We start from the raw sequence: 20384 nt of genomic DNA, 5'->3' as shown, positions 1-20384 counted from the left end.
ATTTTGCTACAAAAGAGAGATAAATAAAATTACGGAATTATGAAAATTCCATTAAAGTAGTTGATATTGATTATCATGTATTTTGTATTCGGTAAGCGAGTATCCATTTTTTTAATTTTTTATAATGCATTTTATTTTAATAAATAAATCGAGATGTTTTTAAAGTATCGTTAACTGGCTTTTGTACGTGAGATAGGCTTTATAACTCAAAGAAGTTATATGTACTGCATCGAGAGAGAGGATTGTTTATCATCTAATTATTCCACCTATTGGCCTTTGCAACACTTCCATTTGTCTGGACATATCACAATCTTTCTTCTTTAATTGAGTCAAAGTTACTTGCAAAGGTCAAAGTTTACATTGTTGAGGGAAAAAACTTTTTAGAAAGTGCCAACTAATGAAAAATGTGGAATTAAAAATGCTTAAATGAGAGATAAAAACACAAAAATGATTTTAAATCACCCTTATATTTTTACGTTACTTTTTTTCTGATTCTGCTAGGCGATGAATTCTGTCTTTACAAAGTTAGAGAGAAACATCAGATACATATAAAACTTTCAGTTAGTTCAAGTATCTGCATTACGTTTTCATTTATTTATTTTTTTTTAAAAAAAACTTATCGCCTAGTTCAAGAATCGATTAATCATAAATGAATCTGTATTTGTAGAATTTCAAAAATTTAAGTAACATAATTACGTATGAAAATATCTATAGGAAATAGGAATAGAGGTACATGAAGTGCATATTTTACGCAGTGTTCGATGCACATTATGCTTTTTTCAGTTCTAAGCATTGTTTAATTTGCATAGTTTGATTCACTATTCTTGTCTTTCGCGACTATACAATATGAATTTTTCTTTTTTTCAAGTCCCATCCTCTTTAAGAGGAATTTCGATATCACTTAAGTCAAATGGAAAAGTCTTTAATACATTATTGTTTTTCGTTTTTCACTTAAAAAGTAGGAAGTGTCAGGACAAAGTGCATTGTTTTCTATCACGTGGTTATGAAAATAATGAACCTCTGGTCAGAGTATGCTTTCCGATGAATCTTCATGCCTACAGTTTGGCCTTAGAATATTCATTTTGAGCCCTTTTGTATCAAAATCATCTCTATCAGATAAATCTTCATGTCGAAAATGTTCAGCTTCTGAGTCATGTTTTCTTTTCGCACTGGCCATTTCTGCAGCATGTTTCTTTCGCCATTTTGTGCGACGATTTTGAAACCATACCTGAAACATAATTGCAACATAAAGTTAGTTCAGTTGGCATAAACTATTACTATTGCTTTTATGCATAATTAATATTAGTTAATAACATTTAATTAATATTTAATTAATATTCCATTAACATTAATTAACAGTTATTTAATATTTAAATATGAATAAAACAAACAAATCAATGATATGAATCTGCAAAATCATGCAATGAAACATATTAACGAAATGATGCAATGAACAATGCATCATTTTGATTCATAAAATATGACAAGGACACGTTTCGTGAATCTTTTAAAAGTGCATACTTTGTTGACAGTTTTATACGGTTGCAAATTACAAAAAATATTAAAAAAAACCCCACATTTTCATTGAGTCAATTAATAAAAATTTGAAATTTAAAAAACTAAAAAAATGTTGTCTCCTGTTTTTGATGTAACTGGAAAAAATACGATTAAATACTAAACCCTTTTAGTTTATTTCAAATAAAATTGTCTTTACTGCAATTTGATTGCGCCATTTTTTGCCAAAATTTCTGAAATTAAATTTGCCTATTTTTCTTTTCGTTTGATTCTTTTTAAAAATAAATCTGAAAGCATTTTGCGAAGCTTTACAAGACAAATTAAAGTACGATAAATATAGCACATATAGTTATAATTTTAAGCAGTTTTTTTTAAAAAACATATTTTAAGATACATTGATTTTAAAAAAAACTTGAAGTAATGCTTTTTCAGGAAAAAAGCATTCAAAATTTTAGTCGTACTTGATGTTCGAAGCAAGGAAAATTGAAACCGAATATTATCTTGTATTTTAATAAAATAAAAACATGACATTTTCCGGGTTTGAAAGGTAATTATACTTTTTAAGATATAAAAAGAAGCTGATAATTTTTAAGATTTTTGTGTCTCCGACTCCTTTAAATAAGCGATACTTAACCATATACATAGTTGGGGCCAGTTAAGAAATTAAGCGAAATGTGTGTTAAGTATCACAATTTTAAAATAGTTGCAACTAATAGGGGTAAGCCCTACATACAGTTACGCCCCACATATGGTTTCTGGTCACTATCAAGACTATACATGAAAGAAATATTCTATATATAAAATTTAGTTTCATTTAAAGCATATCACTTGATTACTACTCAGATACTTTGTGGTGAACAATTCCTTGTTAATGTTGTAAGTGTCATTAGTTTTGCACATGGATTACAATTCTCGTTACAATGAAAACCATCATAGTCAAAGCTTCTTCCATTGGTGTTATTGTTTGGTGTTACCATTTGTGTTCCGTTATCATATCGGAAAGAATTTAGAATTTAAATGCATATAATTTGCTGAATATCCATTGTTCTTAATCAAATTTTGGAAAAGTACATCTCTTTGTTTTTTAGATAAATAATTAATACTACAAATTCTTTTATTTATATTTATTTTATTAAAAATAATATTCAAATAAATATTTTAGGATCACTAGAATTCTATGAAATTAGTTCACTTATGTTAAACTATTATCGTACATTCATTCCTATTATCGTACATGACGATTTCTCTATTAATACTTAAATTCAAAAAATGAAAATGAACATTATCATCATGAATACGAAGCAATATTAATTTCTCAGAGAAAATATTATTTAACAAAATTATAAATTTTGAAAATTAAAGATAAATGAATTAATAAATCTAAATACAAATTTATATTTAGAGTATGATTTATTTCGAATAGTGTAATAAAAGTTAGTTAAAAAAAGACGAAAAAATGAGACAGAATATTCTATCTATTTGAATAAAAAAGCGTTTTCCATTGATTCGCGATTAAGAATATTTTTATAATCATTATAATAATTCAAAAGAGCATCTTTTAGTTCAGAAAGTGGAATGCTATTAAGTAAGTATTAGAATCACAAGTGATGGTTCTAAATTTAATAGGTATTTTAAGAAATTTTGGATTGAAAATTAAGTATGGAAGTTGTACATAATTAATTTTAATTTTTCACTTTTAATAGAAAATTAAATTTTTTTAATGATAATAGTATTATTTTAATTGTTAATCTCAAACCTTTACTATTTATTAGTTCTTTATTTAAAAGTACTTTTAAATAAGGAATTTTTGAAATGGAATTTTACTTTCACAGTAGAAGTACTTACAGTGCTTTTACATTCAACAAAGAATTAACATTTCATTTACATTTTATTTTGTGCATTCTGTTGGAATTCTGCAAACAAAATTTTCATATTTTTGTGACCAGTTTGAGTGCTCAAAATTCTACAGCAGCTCTGTCTGAGTCACTTTCAATGACATTGCCAAGTTTCTGTCCTTTTATGACGGCTACGAGCAGAATTTCCTTTAATAACCATCTCACTACCACTTTTAGACTAGCTAGAGCACTCAAACTTTATTTACAATTCGGAGCTGGGTGACAGCTCAAGATTCAATCATTGACCGCAATTAGCAGAATTTAAAGCGTTGTTATACCCAAAGGACAATTATTCGTCAATCGAAAATTAGGCAACTTTCCGGCTAGTTCAGGCACTCAAATTTTAATTAGAGCTCTGTGAATAGTATCAGTTTCTTCAATGAGTCACTTCCTGATCTCTATTAAGATAATTCATCACATAAGAGATTGTTCATCGATAATTGAAATGTGACAACTGTCCAAGTAGCTCTAACTAATATTAAAGTAGTTAAAATTTATTGATAAAAAGTTAAAATTGCAAACGGAGATCTGTTCCTAAAGAAAATATAAGTTTCTATTGTTTCTTAGATGTTGCAAGCAAAAATCTCCATTGTATCATTCAAGGAAAACTTGATCGCTGTCTTACTCAACCAGGGCTAAAGAGAATAGAAGGGCTAGTTCACTCCGCTCTTAGAGCTGAAGCTACGATTTCCCTCCTCATGACGTCACTGTGTCCACAGATCTCGGAGATCGCAAGCAAAGATATTATGATAACTTTGCATCTTTCTCTTTGTAAAAATAAGTTAGACTTTTTCTGGTTTCACATTATTTCCGTTCATAAACATAGTTCAAAAAAAAACTTTCTTGGTTATTATATTAAAAAAAATACCATTTTAAACTTATAAAAATGTTTTGCTAGTTGGTGAAAATGACACGATAAATACTTTATTTTAAAAAGTTCAGTTTTAACTTTAACTATTAAGAAAAATGAAGGCATATATCGACACTTTTTTTTATCTACATATTCTTTTATAACGATAAGTTAAGTTAAATTTAGAATCCCTGATTTTAAAATATGTCGTTAATAGCAATTTGTTCATACTTAATCATTAGGAAACATCAACCTTAAACGCTAATTATTGAAACAAAATAATAATTTAGGTTCATAATGACATTAGAAATTTTACAATAGACATTTAAATTTACGATGATATAATTTATAGATATTTAAATTGAAGAGAATATAATTTTAAAAAAAAAATCATAAATATTTAGAATAACTACATTAAAAAATATGTTTTGAAATTAGGAGAATTTCAACTATATACTATATATTTTATTTATACTTTTTATTTACATTTTAATTTTCTTTGACTTTATCCATTTTTTAATTCTTTTCACCTGCCTTTCTTTATGAAGTAACGAGGCGGTTTCTATTTAGATAATGAATTCTTATAAAAGTTCTTTACGACAGAATAAACGTATTGCTGTTTTATATTAACTGTGTCATTTCGGAATCCATTCTTTACATAGTTGTTCATTTACTTTAGGGAACACGCGAAAAATTATACTTTTTCCTTTTGTTTTTGTATCAGAATTTTTGCAAGTTGCAATCGCGCAAACTGGCATTTCGATAATAGTTTTAAATTCCTGTAAATTCACTGCAAAAACTGAGGAAAGTCATTGTAGAAAATAACAAATGTCTTAGAATATATCGCAAAAAGAAATGATCCAATATTAGTTAGAGCTAGTAAGGCCAAACGCTCCGTTCTTGAAATAAAAGTGCGAGCTTTGCGCCAAAGTGACGTTACTAGAGTGCCGTCGGAGGATCGGCGCGGCGAGACATACTTCAAAGGAGTGAACCAGCCCTTCTATTCTCCTTAGCCCTGGACTCAACGAACAAACGGAAACCCAAGAAAAAAATTAATAAAGCAAAAATTTAAAAATTAAGTTAAAGAAGTTATCTAAAAAAGAGAAAAAAAACTTTCTTTTCATTATTTATATATTATTTTAGGTGTATTTACAATGCAGTAAAAATTGTATTAAATTTAAATTATTTTAAAATTATCTGTAGTTCACATTATTGTTTCCAAATTTTCAATATTGCCCTATTAAGGGAAGTAATTTCAGAATACTTTGAATACACATTTATTAAATATGTTGCCAATAAAATTAATCTTACTTTTACTTGACTTTCAGACATTCCTAAAGCATATGCTAATTTAGCTCTTTCTGGTCCAGCTAGGTATTTTGTTTGTTCAAAGGTCTTCTCTAAGACATAGATTTGATGCCCAGAGAATGTAGGCCTAGTGTGCTTTTTCTTCCCATCTTTATCAGTACATGTTTGGGCGGATACTGAAAGAGAAAAAAATTTTAAAACTCATTAAAAAAGGTATACTTCAATATTCTAATAATATGATTTAAAACTTCATTTTAGGGCCATTATAGCCTGGTTGGTAGGGCGCTGGACTCACGTTCGTAAGAACGGGAGCTTGAATCCAGCCGGCCGAAAACTTCCAGTGTAGTAAATCGCGACCGGTAAACGTTAAAATCTGTCGGGTCACAAGTTCCTCCATTTTCTCATAACAAATTATACCTCTGGGGGAGAGGCCGGGATAACCTGGTTGGTAGGACAATGGGCTCATGTCCAACATTTCATGGGTTTGATCCCAGCCGGCTGAAGACTCTCCGTGTAGTAAATTGTGACTGATGCAAGTTAAATTTGTCGAATAGCAAAATACTCCATGATCCCATAACAAATCAGAACCTCTGGGGGTACTGGTCTAGGAGTTTCCTGGTCTTTTGGATTAGTTCAAAATTACAAGGCTACGGAGTTGAACATTAGTAGTAGCAAACCCAAAAAACTTTGTCGCCTGTTCAACGATGGAAATAAAATAACATATAAAATATCTCTGGGGGTACATTATTGGAGATTGATCGTTCTCTGTTTCAGGTCAAAATCACGATCTGTGGCTGAATGAATGGATGTACGAATGGATCCGCGCTATAAATGAGTGTGACGGATGAGTGTGGCAGAAGTCGATTTCTCGGCCATAGATGGCGCCACTGGAAAACGAGAACAATTGCACCCCTGGACTCAATGGTTTTCGACGACAACAAAAACAGCAAAACTTAATTTTATTTCCCTCAAACAACTTTTTTAGGGGGCACTTTAATAACTATTAAAATCATGTGAAATTATTATTTCCTGACATACATTCTTTATCTAGTATGAAAAAAACTGAACTAAACTCAGTGGCGTTACAGCGCATGGAGGGCCAAGGCCTACTGTGCCCATCTCAGTTTTCTTGACCTTGGGCTCTGGGGTGCAGGAGCAGTCGTTCCGGTTAGGTGGTCAGCCGAAAGTGAAACCCCTAGTGTTTTGTTCCCAAGCATGCTTGGTACTCATTTTATCGACCCTCTGAAAGGATGAAAGGCTGAGTCAACCTTGCCCGGCCAGAGGATCGAACCCAGGACCTGTGCCACGGGAGCTCGGAGCGCTACCACTTAGCCACCGGGCGTTATTTAGCATGCAACTTTCATATATTATTCTTTAAGCTTATTGAAAGAAATTCTTAAATCAAACGTTTAGATATTCATTTAATTTTATTCAATTAATGCATTTGTTTAAATTTAGTCAATTGTAATGATAATGATGATACCTGAGTAAAACAGAAGCTAATCCATTCACAAGACAAAAATTTTAATTTTTTTCAGGCTAATTCAGAATATAATAGAAGTAACAAGTAAGGTACCCGAAGTTTTACTGAAGTGAAATCAGGCAGTATTTTTTTTTCTTTGTAAAATTATTCTTTTTGGTCAAGATATATATAAAATGTTTTGGCAATTTCATTTTGGATCTGGTATTCTAAATGTTTAAAAATATAAATATGGTGAATTTTCTTTTAACGAATCACAGAAAATTCATCAAATGAGTAATAACGAATACAGTAGAAAGAATCTCTTTTGAGATTCGTAAATGCGAAATAATGAATTCAAATATAGATTTTAAAGGATTTCTCGTTATTGTAATGTTATTGTAAAAAAAAAATGCTTTTAAAATTCAGAATCATGTAAGAGTATTGGACTATAATACTCAAAAGATGGAATTTTGTTCTAGTTATTAAGTTGAAGCATTTGAATCCTAAACAATAAAGCTTCTGATTAAGATTAAAAAAATCTTAATTAAGGAAATCCCTAATAGCCATCATACCATTTTGTGTGCGGGACGAAGATTTGGTGAAATATTTAAATCTAAAACTGAAGTTTTGAAGGATTTATAACTTGATATTTGCTTCGAAATTTGCAAAATAAATTTTCCATATTATTGTCCAACCCAAAAAAACTGTAAAAAAAAGATTCAGCCTGATTAGCGAGTGCCACTTTGGATAGCCTTATTTTAAGCTTACATTTTAAGTATTAAATTGCCAATTTTATTCAAAAAAAATTCTGAAATATTCATTAAAGTTGTATTGAAATGGTAGAAAATATAAATATATTTTCTAATAATTTATAATATAAATAAATTTTTCAAAATATTATACACATTATATAAATGAACTTTTAAACAATGAAGAAGCAGAAACGCAATCGAAATCAAATGAATTATTTGCTGAAGACCCCTAGTGTGTTCATTGGTTTGGCTTTATTATTAACAAGTAGTTAAAAATATATATTAAGGACATTATAATAGTTTGTGTGAATTCAAGAGTATAATGAAGAACACTAATATTTTAGTTTCAATGGAATTAGTATCTAAATTAATGTCTAAAATAGGAGATTAACTGTTGTCCTATATGAGGGTAGTAAATGATTTTTATTGTTAATTGTAACAAAATAAATTTTTTTGTGAATTAATTGCATTAATCAGTCAGTCAACTTCACGGTTCAAGCAATATTCATAATCTTTTATCAATGAAATATTTTATATTTAAAAAAAACTAATTAAAATACCACTCATTTAATGTTAACATAGGAAAAAGCTTTCTTCAGGGAAACACTCAACATAGTATGGAAAGATGGATCGAAAATAAGCATCGAAAATAACAGAATCAAACGAATGATACACCCGATACTATCGTAATATAAAATCGATACTTTACAGTATCGACATTAATGTTCGAATTGTTTTAGTTTATTGATATTGATAGAAAATTAGTATGAATAATTAATAATGATTTAGTTATTCTCATTTGACAGTTATGTAATTAGATTAATACAGATAGAAAATTTATTAAAAATACGTGAATGTATAATATACTGTAAAATCAATGGACAACTTTTGTTTTGTTTTGATCTCCCTCTTTTATAGACCTGAAAATTTCCATTTTCAGCTAGTAGCCACTTTTAACTAAACCTAATGCGTCAGAGTCGTGGTGGCTCAGGGGATAGAACGTTCACCTCCCAATGAGGTGAACCCGGGTTTTAATCCCAGCGATGGTCGATACGAATTCCGCAATTGGCTCGCACCAAGCACTGCTTATTAATTAAAATAATTTTTATTAATAAGCTTTTAAATTAAAATAGCAAGAAAGTAAAATTACAGATTAAGATAAAAGTTTTACTACTTGTTCGTAACACCAGAGTATTTATTGCAACATTTTTATCATTTAAGTTTTGATTTTCTACATTGGGAAAAAAAGTATAGTTAAAATTACCAGAATATGATATAATTTACGGTATTTCTGGCTTTATGGGATCACCAAAGAATACGAAAATTTTTATCGAAGCACTTTGATAATAAGTTTGGTAAAATTTACAATAAAATATAGTTTCATAATAAGTGATAAAATGTGGTATTTTCATCATTATACCATAGACTATGGCATAAAAACCATTTATTAGGTCAAATTTACTTTTCAGTTTCGCATTTTTTTTAATAAATATGTGAAACAAGAACTATAATTTTGAAAACCAGAATTTCCAGTAAACCGTTACTATATGAACGGAAAAATTACCAAATGAATGGTTTAAATACCGTATGTTTTGGCTTAATTAACCAGAATTATGTTCTTTTTTTTTCCAGAAATCTCACTACTATACAGTATGGTAATTGTACCAGAATTGTTTTATTCCTGCATTATGAATAGAAGTTTGCCTCTTTTCTCGAGGTGAGATTTAGTCGCCATCTTGAATTTACTGAGAACAGGTGACAAAAACAGGTAAAACTTAAAATTCACTACATGATATTGTCTGTTATACATATATTGAGTCATTATATCACAAGTGAGACATTGTCTCCTATTTACATTTTTTATGTTAAATCAAATGATACTAAAATTAAATTGATAGTACTAATAGTTCAGAAGTTATAAGAGTTTCAGCATGCATGATGTCTAAAAGAGTAAAATTTTTGATTATACATATTTAAACACCTAAAAACTCCTAAGTTACGCAATATCTTTTATGTATGTGTTTAAGTTGAACCGATTAAAACCAAAATTAAGTCAATAAAGCTTTTACAGTTTAAAATTTATTAAAATTTTTTATCTCTGAAAAGTACATTTTTGTACTTATAAGTATTTAAAACTCGAACATCTTAACTTATATTAACAAGCAAAGTTATTTTTGGGTTAAATCGAATGAGATCAAAACTAAGTCAATAAAACTTAAGAGTTTAGAAGTTATGAGTGTTTCAAGTAATATAATTTTTGACATATACTTATTTACTCACAAACCCTTTATAACTTCAAAACAATAAAATCTATCGACTTACTTTTGATTTTATGGAATTTAGCCTGTAAAAAGTAAAGCATAAGAAATAATGCGGGAAAAAAATTCAGTGAAATTACCGCACTGTATGTTAAAGTAATTTCTGGTAAAAAAAAAAAAGAGCACAATTCTGTTAATAAAACCAAAATATACAGCATTTAAATCATTCATGTAGTAACGGTTTCCGCTCACATTATAACAGTTTGCTGGGAGTTCCGTTTTTCAAAATTATAGCCATGCATTCAGCAGAAAGTGAAAAGTAAATTTAACCGAATGAATAGTTTTTATGCCATGCTCTAAGGTATCATGATAAAATTACCAAATTTTAGCACATATTATAAAACAATATTTTGGTGTTAGTTTTACAAAAATTAATTCCAAGCACTTCGGTAAAAATTACCATGCTTTTTGGTGTTCCTATAGAGTAGAATCATGGTAATTTTTACCGCATTATACTAGTTTGGATCATCCTTTTTTTTCCTAGAGAATTTTTCACCTGCTAAGATATCAGTATCAGACGCAAAACTGTGTATAAGTACAAAAATTGTATTTTTCTATCATATAACCTTTAAAATTACTCAAATATTAGTCCAATCGACTTTGTTTTGATTTTATATGCTTTAGCGTAAAACTGAACATAGGATCTAATGTTTCGCGTATCTATGTAGCACAATCAGAGTTGTTAATAAGTATAAGTAAAATACTGAAGTTTCTATGCATAAAAGCCTTAACTTTTGAAATATTAGACTTATCGACTTAGTTTTGATTTCATTCACTTCATCGTAAAAGAAACGTAGAAAATATAACCTCATTTGTCTAGATAGGTATTTCAGACGCGTGAACAGATATAATTAAAACTAGGAATTAGGCTGTTTTTGTATTATATGTCTTATCTTTAAAGTATGAAATTCGGCATTCTATAGAATGCCGATGCATTGTATATAATGCCTAAAACTATCTGACAATGTATGAAACTATTAATATTTAACATAGAATTCCAAATGAGAAACTGGCAAGGAATGAAATACATCTCCGATTGGTTTCGAATGTAATGAAATGTGATTCAAAATGCCATTCATGGCTACCATGTTGTAACAAGTAGGTTAATTTTAATTCATGATTTTTTATAAGAAAATTTTATTTCCCTTACGAAGAAAGACGTAAATTTTGTTTTGTACTTCTTTAATTCCTAGTAATGTATTCTGAATAAATTTTTTTAATGGGACTCTGATTATTTTTTTAACAACATATGTATTTTTTTGGAATACACACCACTTGTATAATAACCTTATCAGAACCATTTTTCATTCTTTGCCTAAATAGCAGTTATTATCTATGGAATGACTAGGTATTATATACAATTTCTAAGGAAAGTATGTAATATTTCTTAGATTTCATACTTTGCTGATAATATATATATGCTACGTATTACATGCCTTTGTAATTAATTTATTTCAAATACATTGATTTTTTTTGTTGATAACAATGGAAACAATTTTTTTTTGCATTTATACAAACACTTGATCTTGCCTAATTCAGGTGTGGGGATTTCAAATCTAAGATTAGTTTTGCCTGCTCCTAAATCTACGGAATTTTTCTTAAAATTACATTATTATTATTGACAGTGTAATTGTATGCTACATTAATATTTCTTTATTCATTGGCTATAAAACTTCCTTTTTGTATTAAATTATAAAATTATTAAAATATATTATTAAAATATAATTATTAAATTATATGCATTTTTATCTTAACAGTTTATTACAACATTGGCAACAAACAATGCAATTATATAATAACTTTATAAATACCTTTCGTAATTCACTATTGTTAGATCCTTGACTGAATGAAAAATAACTAACTTACCTTTATTGCATACACTCTATGCTTAATTTATTTGATATTAAATATTCAATTTTTGCAAATTTAAACCGTTTATAATCTATTGTACCAAGATATTATAACCAATGATTATGTAAATCACATATGACGTTAGATTTATAGCTTCAAAAAACTAAATCTAAAATTATTAATAATATTTTGAGATATGAATGTTAGATAAACAAATAACTAGAGTAAAATATTTAGTTGATGAGATTGAAAATTCAAAATTGCTTTTTTAATTAAAATATTAGTCAATATATATATTAATTGAGATACAAATATTTTCGATTAAAATTGGGAAAATTTGAAATTTCTATGACATTTTTCAGAAAAAATATATTAGCATTGATAGTTATATTAAAATATTTTTCGCCTACTAAACAAAACCTAATTAGCCATTCAAAAAGGTTAACCCAGAAAATAATTTTGTGGGAAATAAAATAAAAAAATATAGCTTTTTATTTTTAATTTTCTTTCGTGTAACATGTCAATGACTCAGATAATTTTTTGAATGACATTACAATTACTATTTAGTAATTAATAGCATTGTAAATACTTTTCACTCTGCAAAAATAAAGATATTTATTTTAATAACAATTTAAAATTCCGTTGTGTCAATGCAAAAAATGTTGTCTTTTTAAATATATCATAATACAAATAATTAGTAATTGATACAAGATTTAAATATTATATATACACTATAATACTATAATATATATATATATATATATATATATATATATATATATATATATATATATATATATATATATATATATATATATATATATATATATATATATATATATATATATATATATATATATATATATATATATATATATATATATATATATATATATATATATATATATATATATATACTTTATTAAACATACGCAGAGAAAAAAGTCAAAACAACCAGAATATGGTAAAATTAGCCTCGTTTTTGGTCTTATGAGAACCCCAAGAAGCCCAGTAATTTTTACCGAAGTGCTCTGGTAAAATGATTTTGATAAAATTAAAAATAAAATATGGTTTTATAATCTGTGATAAAATTTGGTAAATGTGGTAATATTTAATAATTTTATCATGATACCTTAGAGCAACCTTTCATTCCGTTGCTTACAGTTTTCTATTTTTTGCTGTATTTTTGTTGTAATAAGAACTGTAATTTTTAAAACTAGAACTACTTGTAAACTGCTATCATATGAATCGAAAAATTTCTAAATAAATAGTTTAAATATCATATATTTTCGTTTCCTTAACAAGAATTATGAGTTTCTTACCACAAATATCATATACATACAGTACGGAAATTTTATCCGAATTTTTTGCTCTGTGTATATTGCAAAACTGAGCAATGTTTTAAAAATATCTTTACAGTGAAAATAAATAATTTATTTTTGTTTTATTTATATTTTATAATGATAAAATAGTCATTGAATAGTCTAAAAATCTTTTGTTTATTGCTATGCTTGAGACAGTGTCTTTTAAATTGTGATATCTTGAAAAGTTATATAATATACGCAACGCGTTTGACATTTCATCAAGCATTTGTCTAACATTAAAAAAAATAAATTATATAGTGCTTACTAGGAGAAAAAACATTAAATTCGATTTCAATTTTTAAAATTTAATGATTAAGGCTACATCATTGCAAGAAATTTTGGAGTATGTTGAACCATAATATCGTTCAAAGCTGCTTCAACCTTAATATGGTGCTATTCGGAGCTTAATCTTGATTATACGATATTATGCTTTAGCTTAAACTGAAGCATGGTTCAGTTAAACGCGTTATTAAGGCTGCGGAAAATTTACATTATTTTGGGGCTTAAAATATCGATATTATAATTTAATGTTGTTCCTATTACAGATTTTGTCACGAAGTGAGGCATAAGTAGTAAAAATTAAGAACAGAGGAATTTCTTGTAACTGCAAAGATTTTATTGTTTATTTGCACATTTAAAAGTAAATTTATCGAAACTAAATGTTTTCTTGTCGATTCTATCATTTCAATCTTTTCTTTTTAATTATTTTTTATTTCCAGTTAATCTATTAATAAAAAGACTTTTTGAGAGATTTTCACTAAAATAAATACTTATTTTTGAAATAATTATTTCTAAAAAAGTTTTATTAACATTTAAGAAATTCATTGTTTTCCTAAACAAAGACATTACTCTTATCTACTATGTTTTAAGTTTTTATATTTAATAACAATATTAAAGAGTTTTTCAATTCCTTGTATATCATAAACAACATCAACTAATATGAAGCTGTGCGAGTTTCCAAAGCGTTAGGTTTTATTGATAATTTTACATTAAAAAAATGTATGATTATTTACGAAATTGAACTGATTATGAATCAATTTTACTCAGCGCTGGGTACTTCGATTTCTTAGCCGAATATAAGTATTCAAGTTTATTCTGAGTCTGAGTACTTAGAATTTTTAACTTATGTTTGACTTAGGGTACAAAACTAAAATTTGTATTTCAAAACATTAATTTGTAAAATAAATTGTAATTAAGAAAATTTGAAATACAAAAAAAATTTGTATTTCAAAAGAAATGTCATATAATTTGCAACCCTCAATAAACGCTCGTTTGAAGCACTAGAAGTCTCTGTAATACTATATTTGATGTATACATTTTTTTAAATCAATGACTAACAATACAAAATTAATATACTTATCTTGTCATTGTTAATGGTCATATATGCTCCAAATTTCCCAGCATCTGGTGAAAAGAATGAATTTTTAAGCTTCGGGAAGTTCAAAGGGCCGGATTTTTTTCTTCATTATTGTCGGGGAAATCTAAGTTTTCTGTTTATTTAATTTTTAGTAGCATCATCTTTAGCGAATGCATCTATTTAACTAACGGAATACTATGCAAGATACAAATTCTAAAAACAATCATAATTGCAATGAAAAATAAAATAAATGTTTAATTAGGAAGCAAAGTGAAAAATGATCTATTTATTTTTATTTGACAATTAATAAACGCATGCAGATTGTAATAGTGGCCGGGATAGGCGAGTTGGCTGGGCATTCGGTCCATGTCCAGGGGGTTATGAGTTTAATCCCTGAGGGCTAAAGACCCCTGTGTAGTAAATGGTGACTGGTGCATATTAAATCTGTTGGATAACAAAATCCTCCGTATTCCCAAAACAAAAAAATACCTCCGAGGGTACTGAATTGGAGAATAATCGTTCTCTGGTTCAGGTCGAAATTACGAACTGTGGATAAATAAATGAATGCATGAATGGGTCCACCTTATAAACGGGCTGTGACGTGTGTGTGGCTGAAGTTGTATAATTGACCAAAAATGACACCACTGAAAAACAAGAAAAAAGCACACTCTACTGGTTTCTGCAAGCAAGCTTGGTATTGGCAAGCGGCATTAGAAACAACAACAACAGATTGTAATAGTTAACAAAAGCAAAAAAGAGATAATTGATGCTTGCAATAAAAAGGGTCGGAATATAATAGCAGGAAGTAGACTACTATACAATTTCGTACAATTTGTTCTCGAGTGCTTTGAAAAAACTTTACACCCAAACAAAAGCAGTGTGCCTTTTATGAAGACAGTGTGTAGTTGCAAATTAAGTTATAAAGTTAGCTGTTGAGAGTAACATAGTGTGAAAGCATTAATAGAAGTTTTTACTCAAGTATTCAAACACTTTTCTACAGTGATATTTACAAAGAACTATCAAATTTTATAAATTTTATTACATAAAAATTTTTAATGCCGGTTATTGTTTTATTTCAATGTACAGTGAGAAAAAAAATTACGTTTAAAATTACCAGAGTATGGTAAAAATAATCGCGTTTCTGGCTCTATAGAAACACCAAACAGCTCGGTAATTTTTAGCTAAGCACTTAGGTAATGATTTTGCAAAAGTAACGATAAAATATGGTTTTATAATGTGTCATAACATTTGGTAAAAAGTAAAGTATTAAATGTGGTAAAATATGGTAATTTTATCATGATACCTTAGAGCTTGACATACAAACCATTTAATCAGATAAACTTACTTTTAAGTTTTGTATTGTTTTCTATGTATGGGATATAGTAAGAACTGTAATTTTGAAAACTGGAATTTTCGGTAAATCGTAATCATACGACCGAAAAAAATACCAAATGATTGGTTTAAATACCGGATATTTTAGTTCTATTAACCAGAAACATGATTTTCTTTACCAGAAATGTCATTACCATGGAGTACTGTAATTTTATCAGAATTTCGTTCTGCGTATTATTATGTGTATATTACTATTCTATATATTTATTTAAAAAATATTTATATTAAAGTTTACTTCTAAATTTAATAATTTCTCTCATTTAGTTTAAAATATTAAACAATATGATTTATTCCTTCGTTATTTACTATAATATATCATTTATTGAGTGTTATTTATTTATCATAAATTCTTTATTACTATTAGAAATCATGTAATGTTAAAGTTTTAGCATTCAAAAATATTAAACTATATTTATCTGTTTGATTTTATTATTAATATTTAAAACATGTATATTTACGAGCACTGAGAATTTCAATAATATAAGTAGTCTCAGATTTGAATTCATTCATTTTCTTTTAATTTTTTGCAATGTACCAGCTAAATAAGCAGTAACACACATTTCTATTTTCATATTATTAAACTGCTTCGATTTTTAAAGCAAAATTATGTTTAAAAAGGTGACTTAAAAATTCTATATTTAAAAAATATTTGTTCTTATTTTATTATTGAAATTCGGGAGTTTTTTTAATAAGATTCGCAGGTTATGTTGCGAATCTAATGAAGTGTATAAAAAGTAAAAAAAAATATTTAAATTTTTTTTTCTTCATATAAGTAAATAAATTAATTAATGAGTAAAAAATACCTAGTTTATCAGAGTCAAAAATAATAATGAATTTTTTTTGAAAAATATTCTCAATTATTGAGACAACCAAAATACAAATTGTATCTGTAACTTAGTTTTCTTTTTTTTCTTTCGAATACTACATTTTTAAAGCTACTGTAAAGCTTTAGACCTATTGAGTTATTTCTTTGCTCTTCTGTTATTTGTTTTCTGGTGTCAGAATTGTCTTTTGTGCCACCGTCTTGGAAATAAAAGAATCCTTTTTAAAGCTAAAAGCTATAATGGATTTAAAGTGCTTTGAAGTAATTGAAACAATCAAGCAAATTGTTAATAAAGAATTGTGTATATTTTAGGAAAAGAGGACTTAGCAGGTTCATTATGCCTTCTTTTTGACTTAAAATGAGTTTATTAACACTAGATTGCCTAAGGAAGTCATTTTGACTGCTTTTTAATTTCAATTAGAAAAACAATGATGTATGTAATAACACAATTTCATTGAATTTCGTGATTTTTTGTACAATATATAATTTTTTAATTTTTAATATTTACTAATAACTTGTTTATAACTAGTATAAATAATATAAAATTAATTTCAAACATATTTCTTTACAAATTAGTCCAGTTATTTTGACTGCTTTTGGGCAATATAGGTATATAATAAGTTTTTCAGTCTTTCTAGTATTAAATAAAAACTTTTATTTGAGTCAATGAGTTTTAAAGTTATATTTTTTTAAAGGTTGCATAAAAATTCCTCGAAAAATGCGTTTTTGAATATTGTCTTATTTTTTGTGGACTTACGAAGGATTGATATGGGTTTTCTTATTCATGTCAAATAGTTTTCCTTTTTTAAAAAATTAAATATTCTATGTATTCGGAAATCTTACATGCTTATTATATGTTTAGTATCATATGATAACGCAGTTTAAATTGCAATGATTCCTTGCGTAAGGCAAGAGCGAGGTAAATAATGTGTTAAAATTTCTTTAAATCTACTTATAGTTTAATTAAAATTCGTCTTTAAAAATGATAAATTGAAAGGAATAACTTCTTAGCTAATTAGAATAAAATTAGTCTTGTTTTTGTTTCACTTTTTCGTGATTTTATATTCAATATTATAAAACATGATTTAGATTGTTAACTATGCAAAATGTTCATTTGAAATTCATAAATTATTTTTCATTTAGTTAGACGTTAATAGTATTGATTATTATCAATAATTTACAAAAATAAATCAATAAATAAAATAAAAAATAATAAGTAGGAGAGCGTTATTTATATTATTAATTGCCTATTAAACTAACTTCTAATATCTTAATTTAAAGATTTGCACTGTATGAAATAAAACAATGTAACAACATAATTGAAAGCTCTTGGCATGAATAAAGATATATGTGAAAGCAAATTGGCGTTCTTAAAAGTAAAATTTGGAAAAGTGAATTAGAGCTTTATTCATTTTCTTAACAGTAAACTATCATTCTTGCTCATTATAAATGCTAATTTATTTTTATTATTTTTTTGGTATTAAATTCTAAGTTAAAGTGTTAAAAAACTGACATATTCAAAGGTTGTGTCCCTATAAATCATTTGTCGTGTAAGACGAATCGTGAGACCGAGAACATTTCGGTTTTTTTATGACTTTTTTCATCCAAAACAAATACATTTTGCCGTCTTAATTCCTATTTGTTCCGGTATCTGGATTTTTTTTAAATTTTACATTTTACATTTCTAGGGTAAATCTTAACTAGCTTGCATAAGCTTCATAAGCCATTTGCTAATTAATTTAGAATTGTAACATTTAGAAGGTATTGACGGTGCGAATAAAATAACGCTCGAAATAATAATAATAATAAAAAAAAAATTCGTTTCATGTATGCTAAAAATATACGTTATATAGATCCGGTAGTTCTTACCGTAATTTGATCTAGAATTTTTTACAGAACTTCATTCTCAATCATCTTAAAATTTTCTCTATGCTTCCTTTCTCCCTTGTATACATATCCCATAATTAAAGCGAAAAAAGTTATTTTGAATACTATTAGATGGAAGTATTTATAAAAACATTATCAATTACTCACTTTGAGGTAGTACTTTATTGAAACTGTTCTCTGCTCTTATTTTAGTGTTTTATTATTGTGAGAAATAAAAAAATTGGAGCTTACCTTGAGGGGCAGCTAAGCGATCCCTCCATAAAGAATTAACTGTTGGCCAGTAAACATGGGATGGTCTTCCAGGTATATCTCCCAATTTATGTAAACTAGGATTTGTTGGTGCAAAATACATGCCAGGTCCTACACCAAGACTAATCTTTGGAAGTGCAGCACCTAATGTTCCTAAAGTTGGTGGTGATGTCATAGTCGGTCGGCTAAGAATGTCATTAATCCCATGAGGAGTGGCCGATGACACAGGGGTGATACAGCTTGTTTTCATGATCGATTGATGAGTTGTTGGTCCACCATAAGGTGCAAGAGCTGAAGCTTTTATTTCAGCCATTGTATGAAGAGCAGCTAAGGGAGGACTTGTACCAAGTAAGAAATTCTGTCGAGACACTGCTTCCATATTAAGATTGAGCATTGAAAGCATGGAACTGGCACTAGTCGATGTTGTTGAAGGAGTAAATTCTAGCATCTTGTTTTTTTATTTTAAGATTGTAATATCTCCAAGCAAAAAACTGGTGAAAATTAAAATCCTGCAAATGACAAGTTGTAGTTAAGCGGTTTAGGTTTTAAGAAAGAAGGTTTTTCTTTGTACTTACGCATACTACAATGCAGAGCTTTTAATCAACTTTTCTTTAATCAGTTCAACTAAAGTTATTTTCTTTAAATTTCATATGCAAGAATATGTGTCGAAGTTGTTTTTCTTAAGATGAAGCAACTATAAGTAAAGCTATGAAAGGTTTAAAAAGTTAGTTGAAGATGCTTGCATTTATGAATCGATGCTAAAGTTACTTTATTTTGTAAGTCCATTACTAATTGACAACATTTTAGCCAAAAGTAGTATTTTCCTTTATTCAGTATTTCTTGTATTCAAAAAGGAAAAAAAAATTATAAAACTTATTACATATTCATACTCGTCTAAGAAAGGAACACGTCTTGTTTATTAATGTAGCTTTCATGTCACTTTTAAAATTCTGCAAACTAAATATACCATTTAATTTAACTGCAATAAATTGCTTTCCAAAATTCAAATTTTGAGATTTAAAACATTCATCAATTCACACTTTTAGTCTATTCGTGATCAGATTTGGAATTATTCTTTGTTTTAACAGAATGCCGCAAGCAATAATTGCACTGAAGACTTTTCAGAACTTTGTTTCTTTGGGAATGCTTGTGTGAAACTTAGTGCTCCAGGGAATATATCTCCTAAGAATTCCTGGCATACTGAATTACGATCGGGTATCCATTTGAAGGCCGCGGTATGTTGGAATGTGAAGGGGTTGGGCGGTACAGTATTTTGTGGGAGGGGCAAATTTTACTTCTCTTATAGGGTGCCGAATGGGAGGCGGAGTTTTAAATCTAGCTTTGGAAGTTCGGGGGGACTT

At 27.8% G+C, this 20384-nt stretch overlaps 1 protein-coding gene across 1 annotated transcript; it reads right to left on the bottom strand.

Moving 5' to 3' along the window:
- Positions 1 to 106: 106 nt before the first annotated feature.
- LOC107451022 (homeobox protein Nkx-6.2-like) lies at positions 107 to 20225 on the bottom strand. Its single transcript, XM_016066986.4, has 3 exons — positions 19006 to 20225; positions 5572 to 5744; positions 107 to 1228 (listed from the first exon to the last, which is right to left on the bottom strand). Exons 1-3 carry the CDS (start codon positions 19469 to 19471, stop codon positions 1025 to 1027), a joined length of 843 nt encoding a protein of 280 aa, XP_015922472.3. The 5' UTR covers positions 19472 to 20225; the 3' UTR covers positions 107 to 1024.
- Between the last annotated feature and the right edge of the window lie 159 nt (positions 20226 to 20384).

Source organism: Parasteatoda tepidariorum, chromosome 11, assembly GCF_982258835.1.
Source record: "Parasteatoda tepidariorum strain Cologne lab strain chromosome 11, Ptep-v5.0, whole genome shotgun sequence".
In the NCBI taxonomy this organism is placed as follows: Eukaryota; Metazoa; Arthropoda; class Arachnida; order Araneae; family Theridiidae; genus Parasteatoda; species Parasteatoda tepidariorum.
The sequence above is the reverse complement of the archived record's forward strand: the minus strand, read 5'-3'. Positions and strand labels throughout refer to the sequence as shown.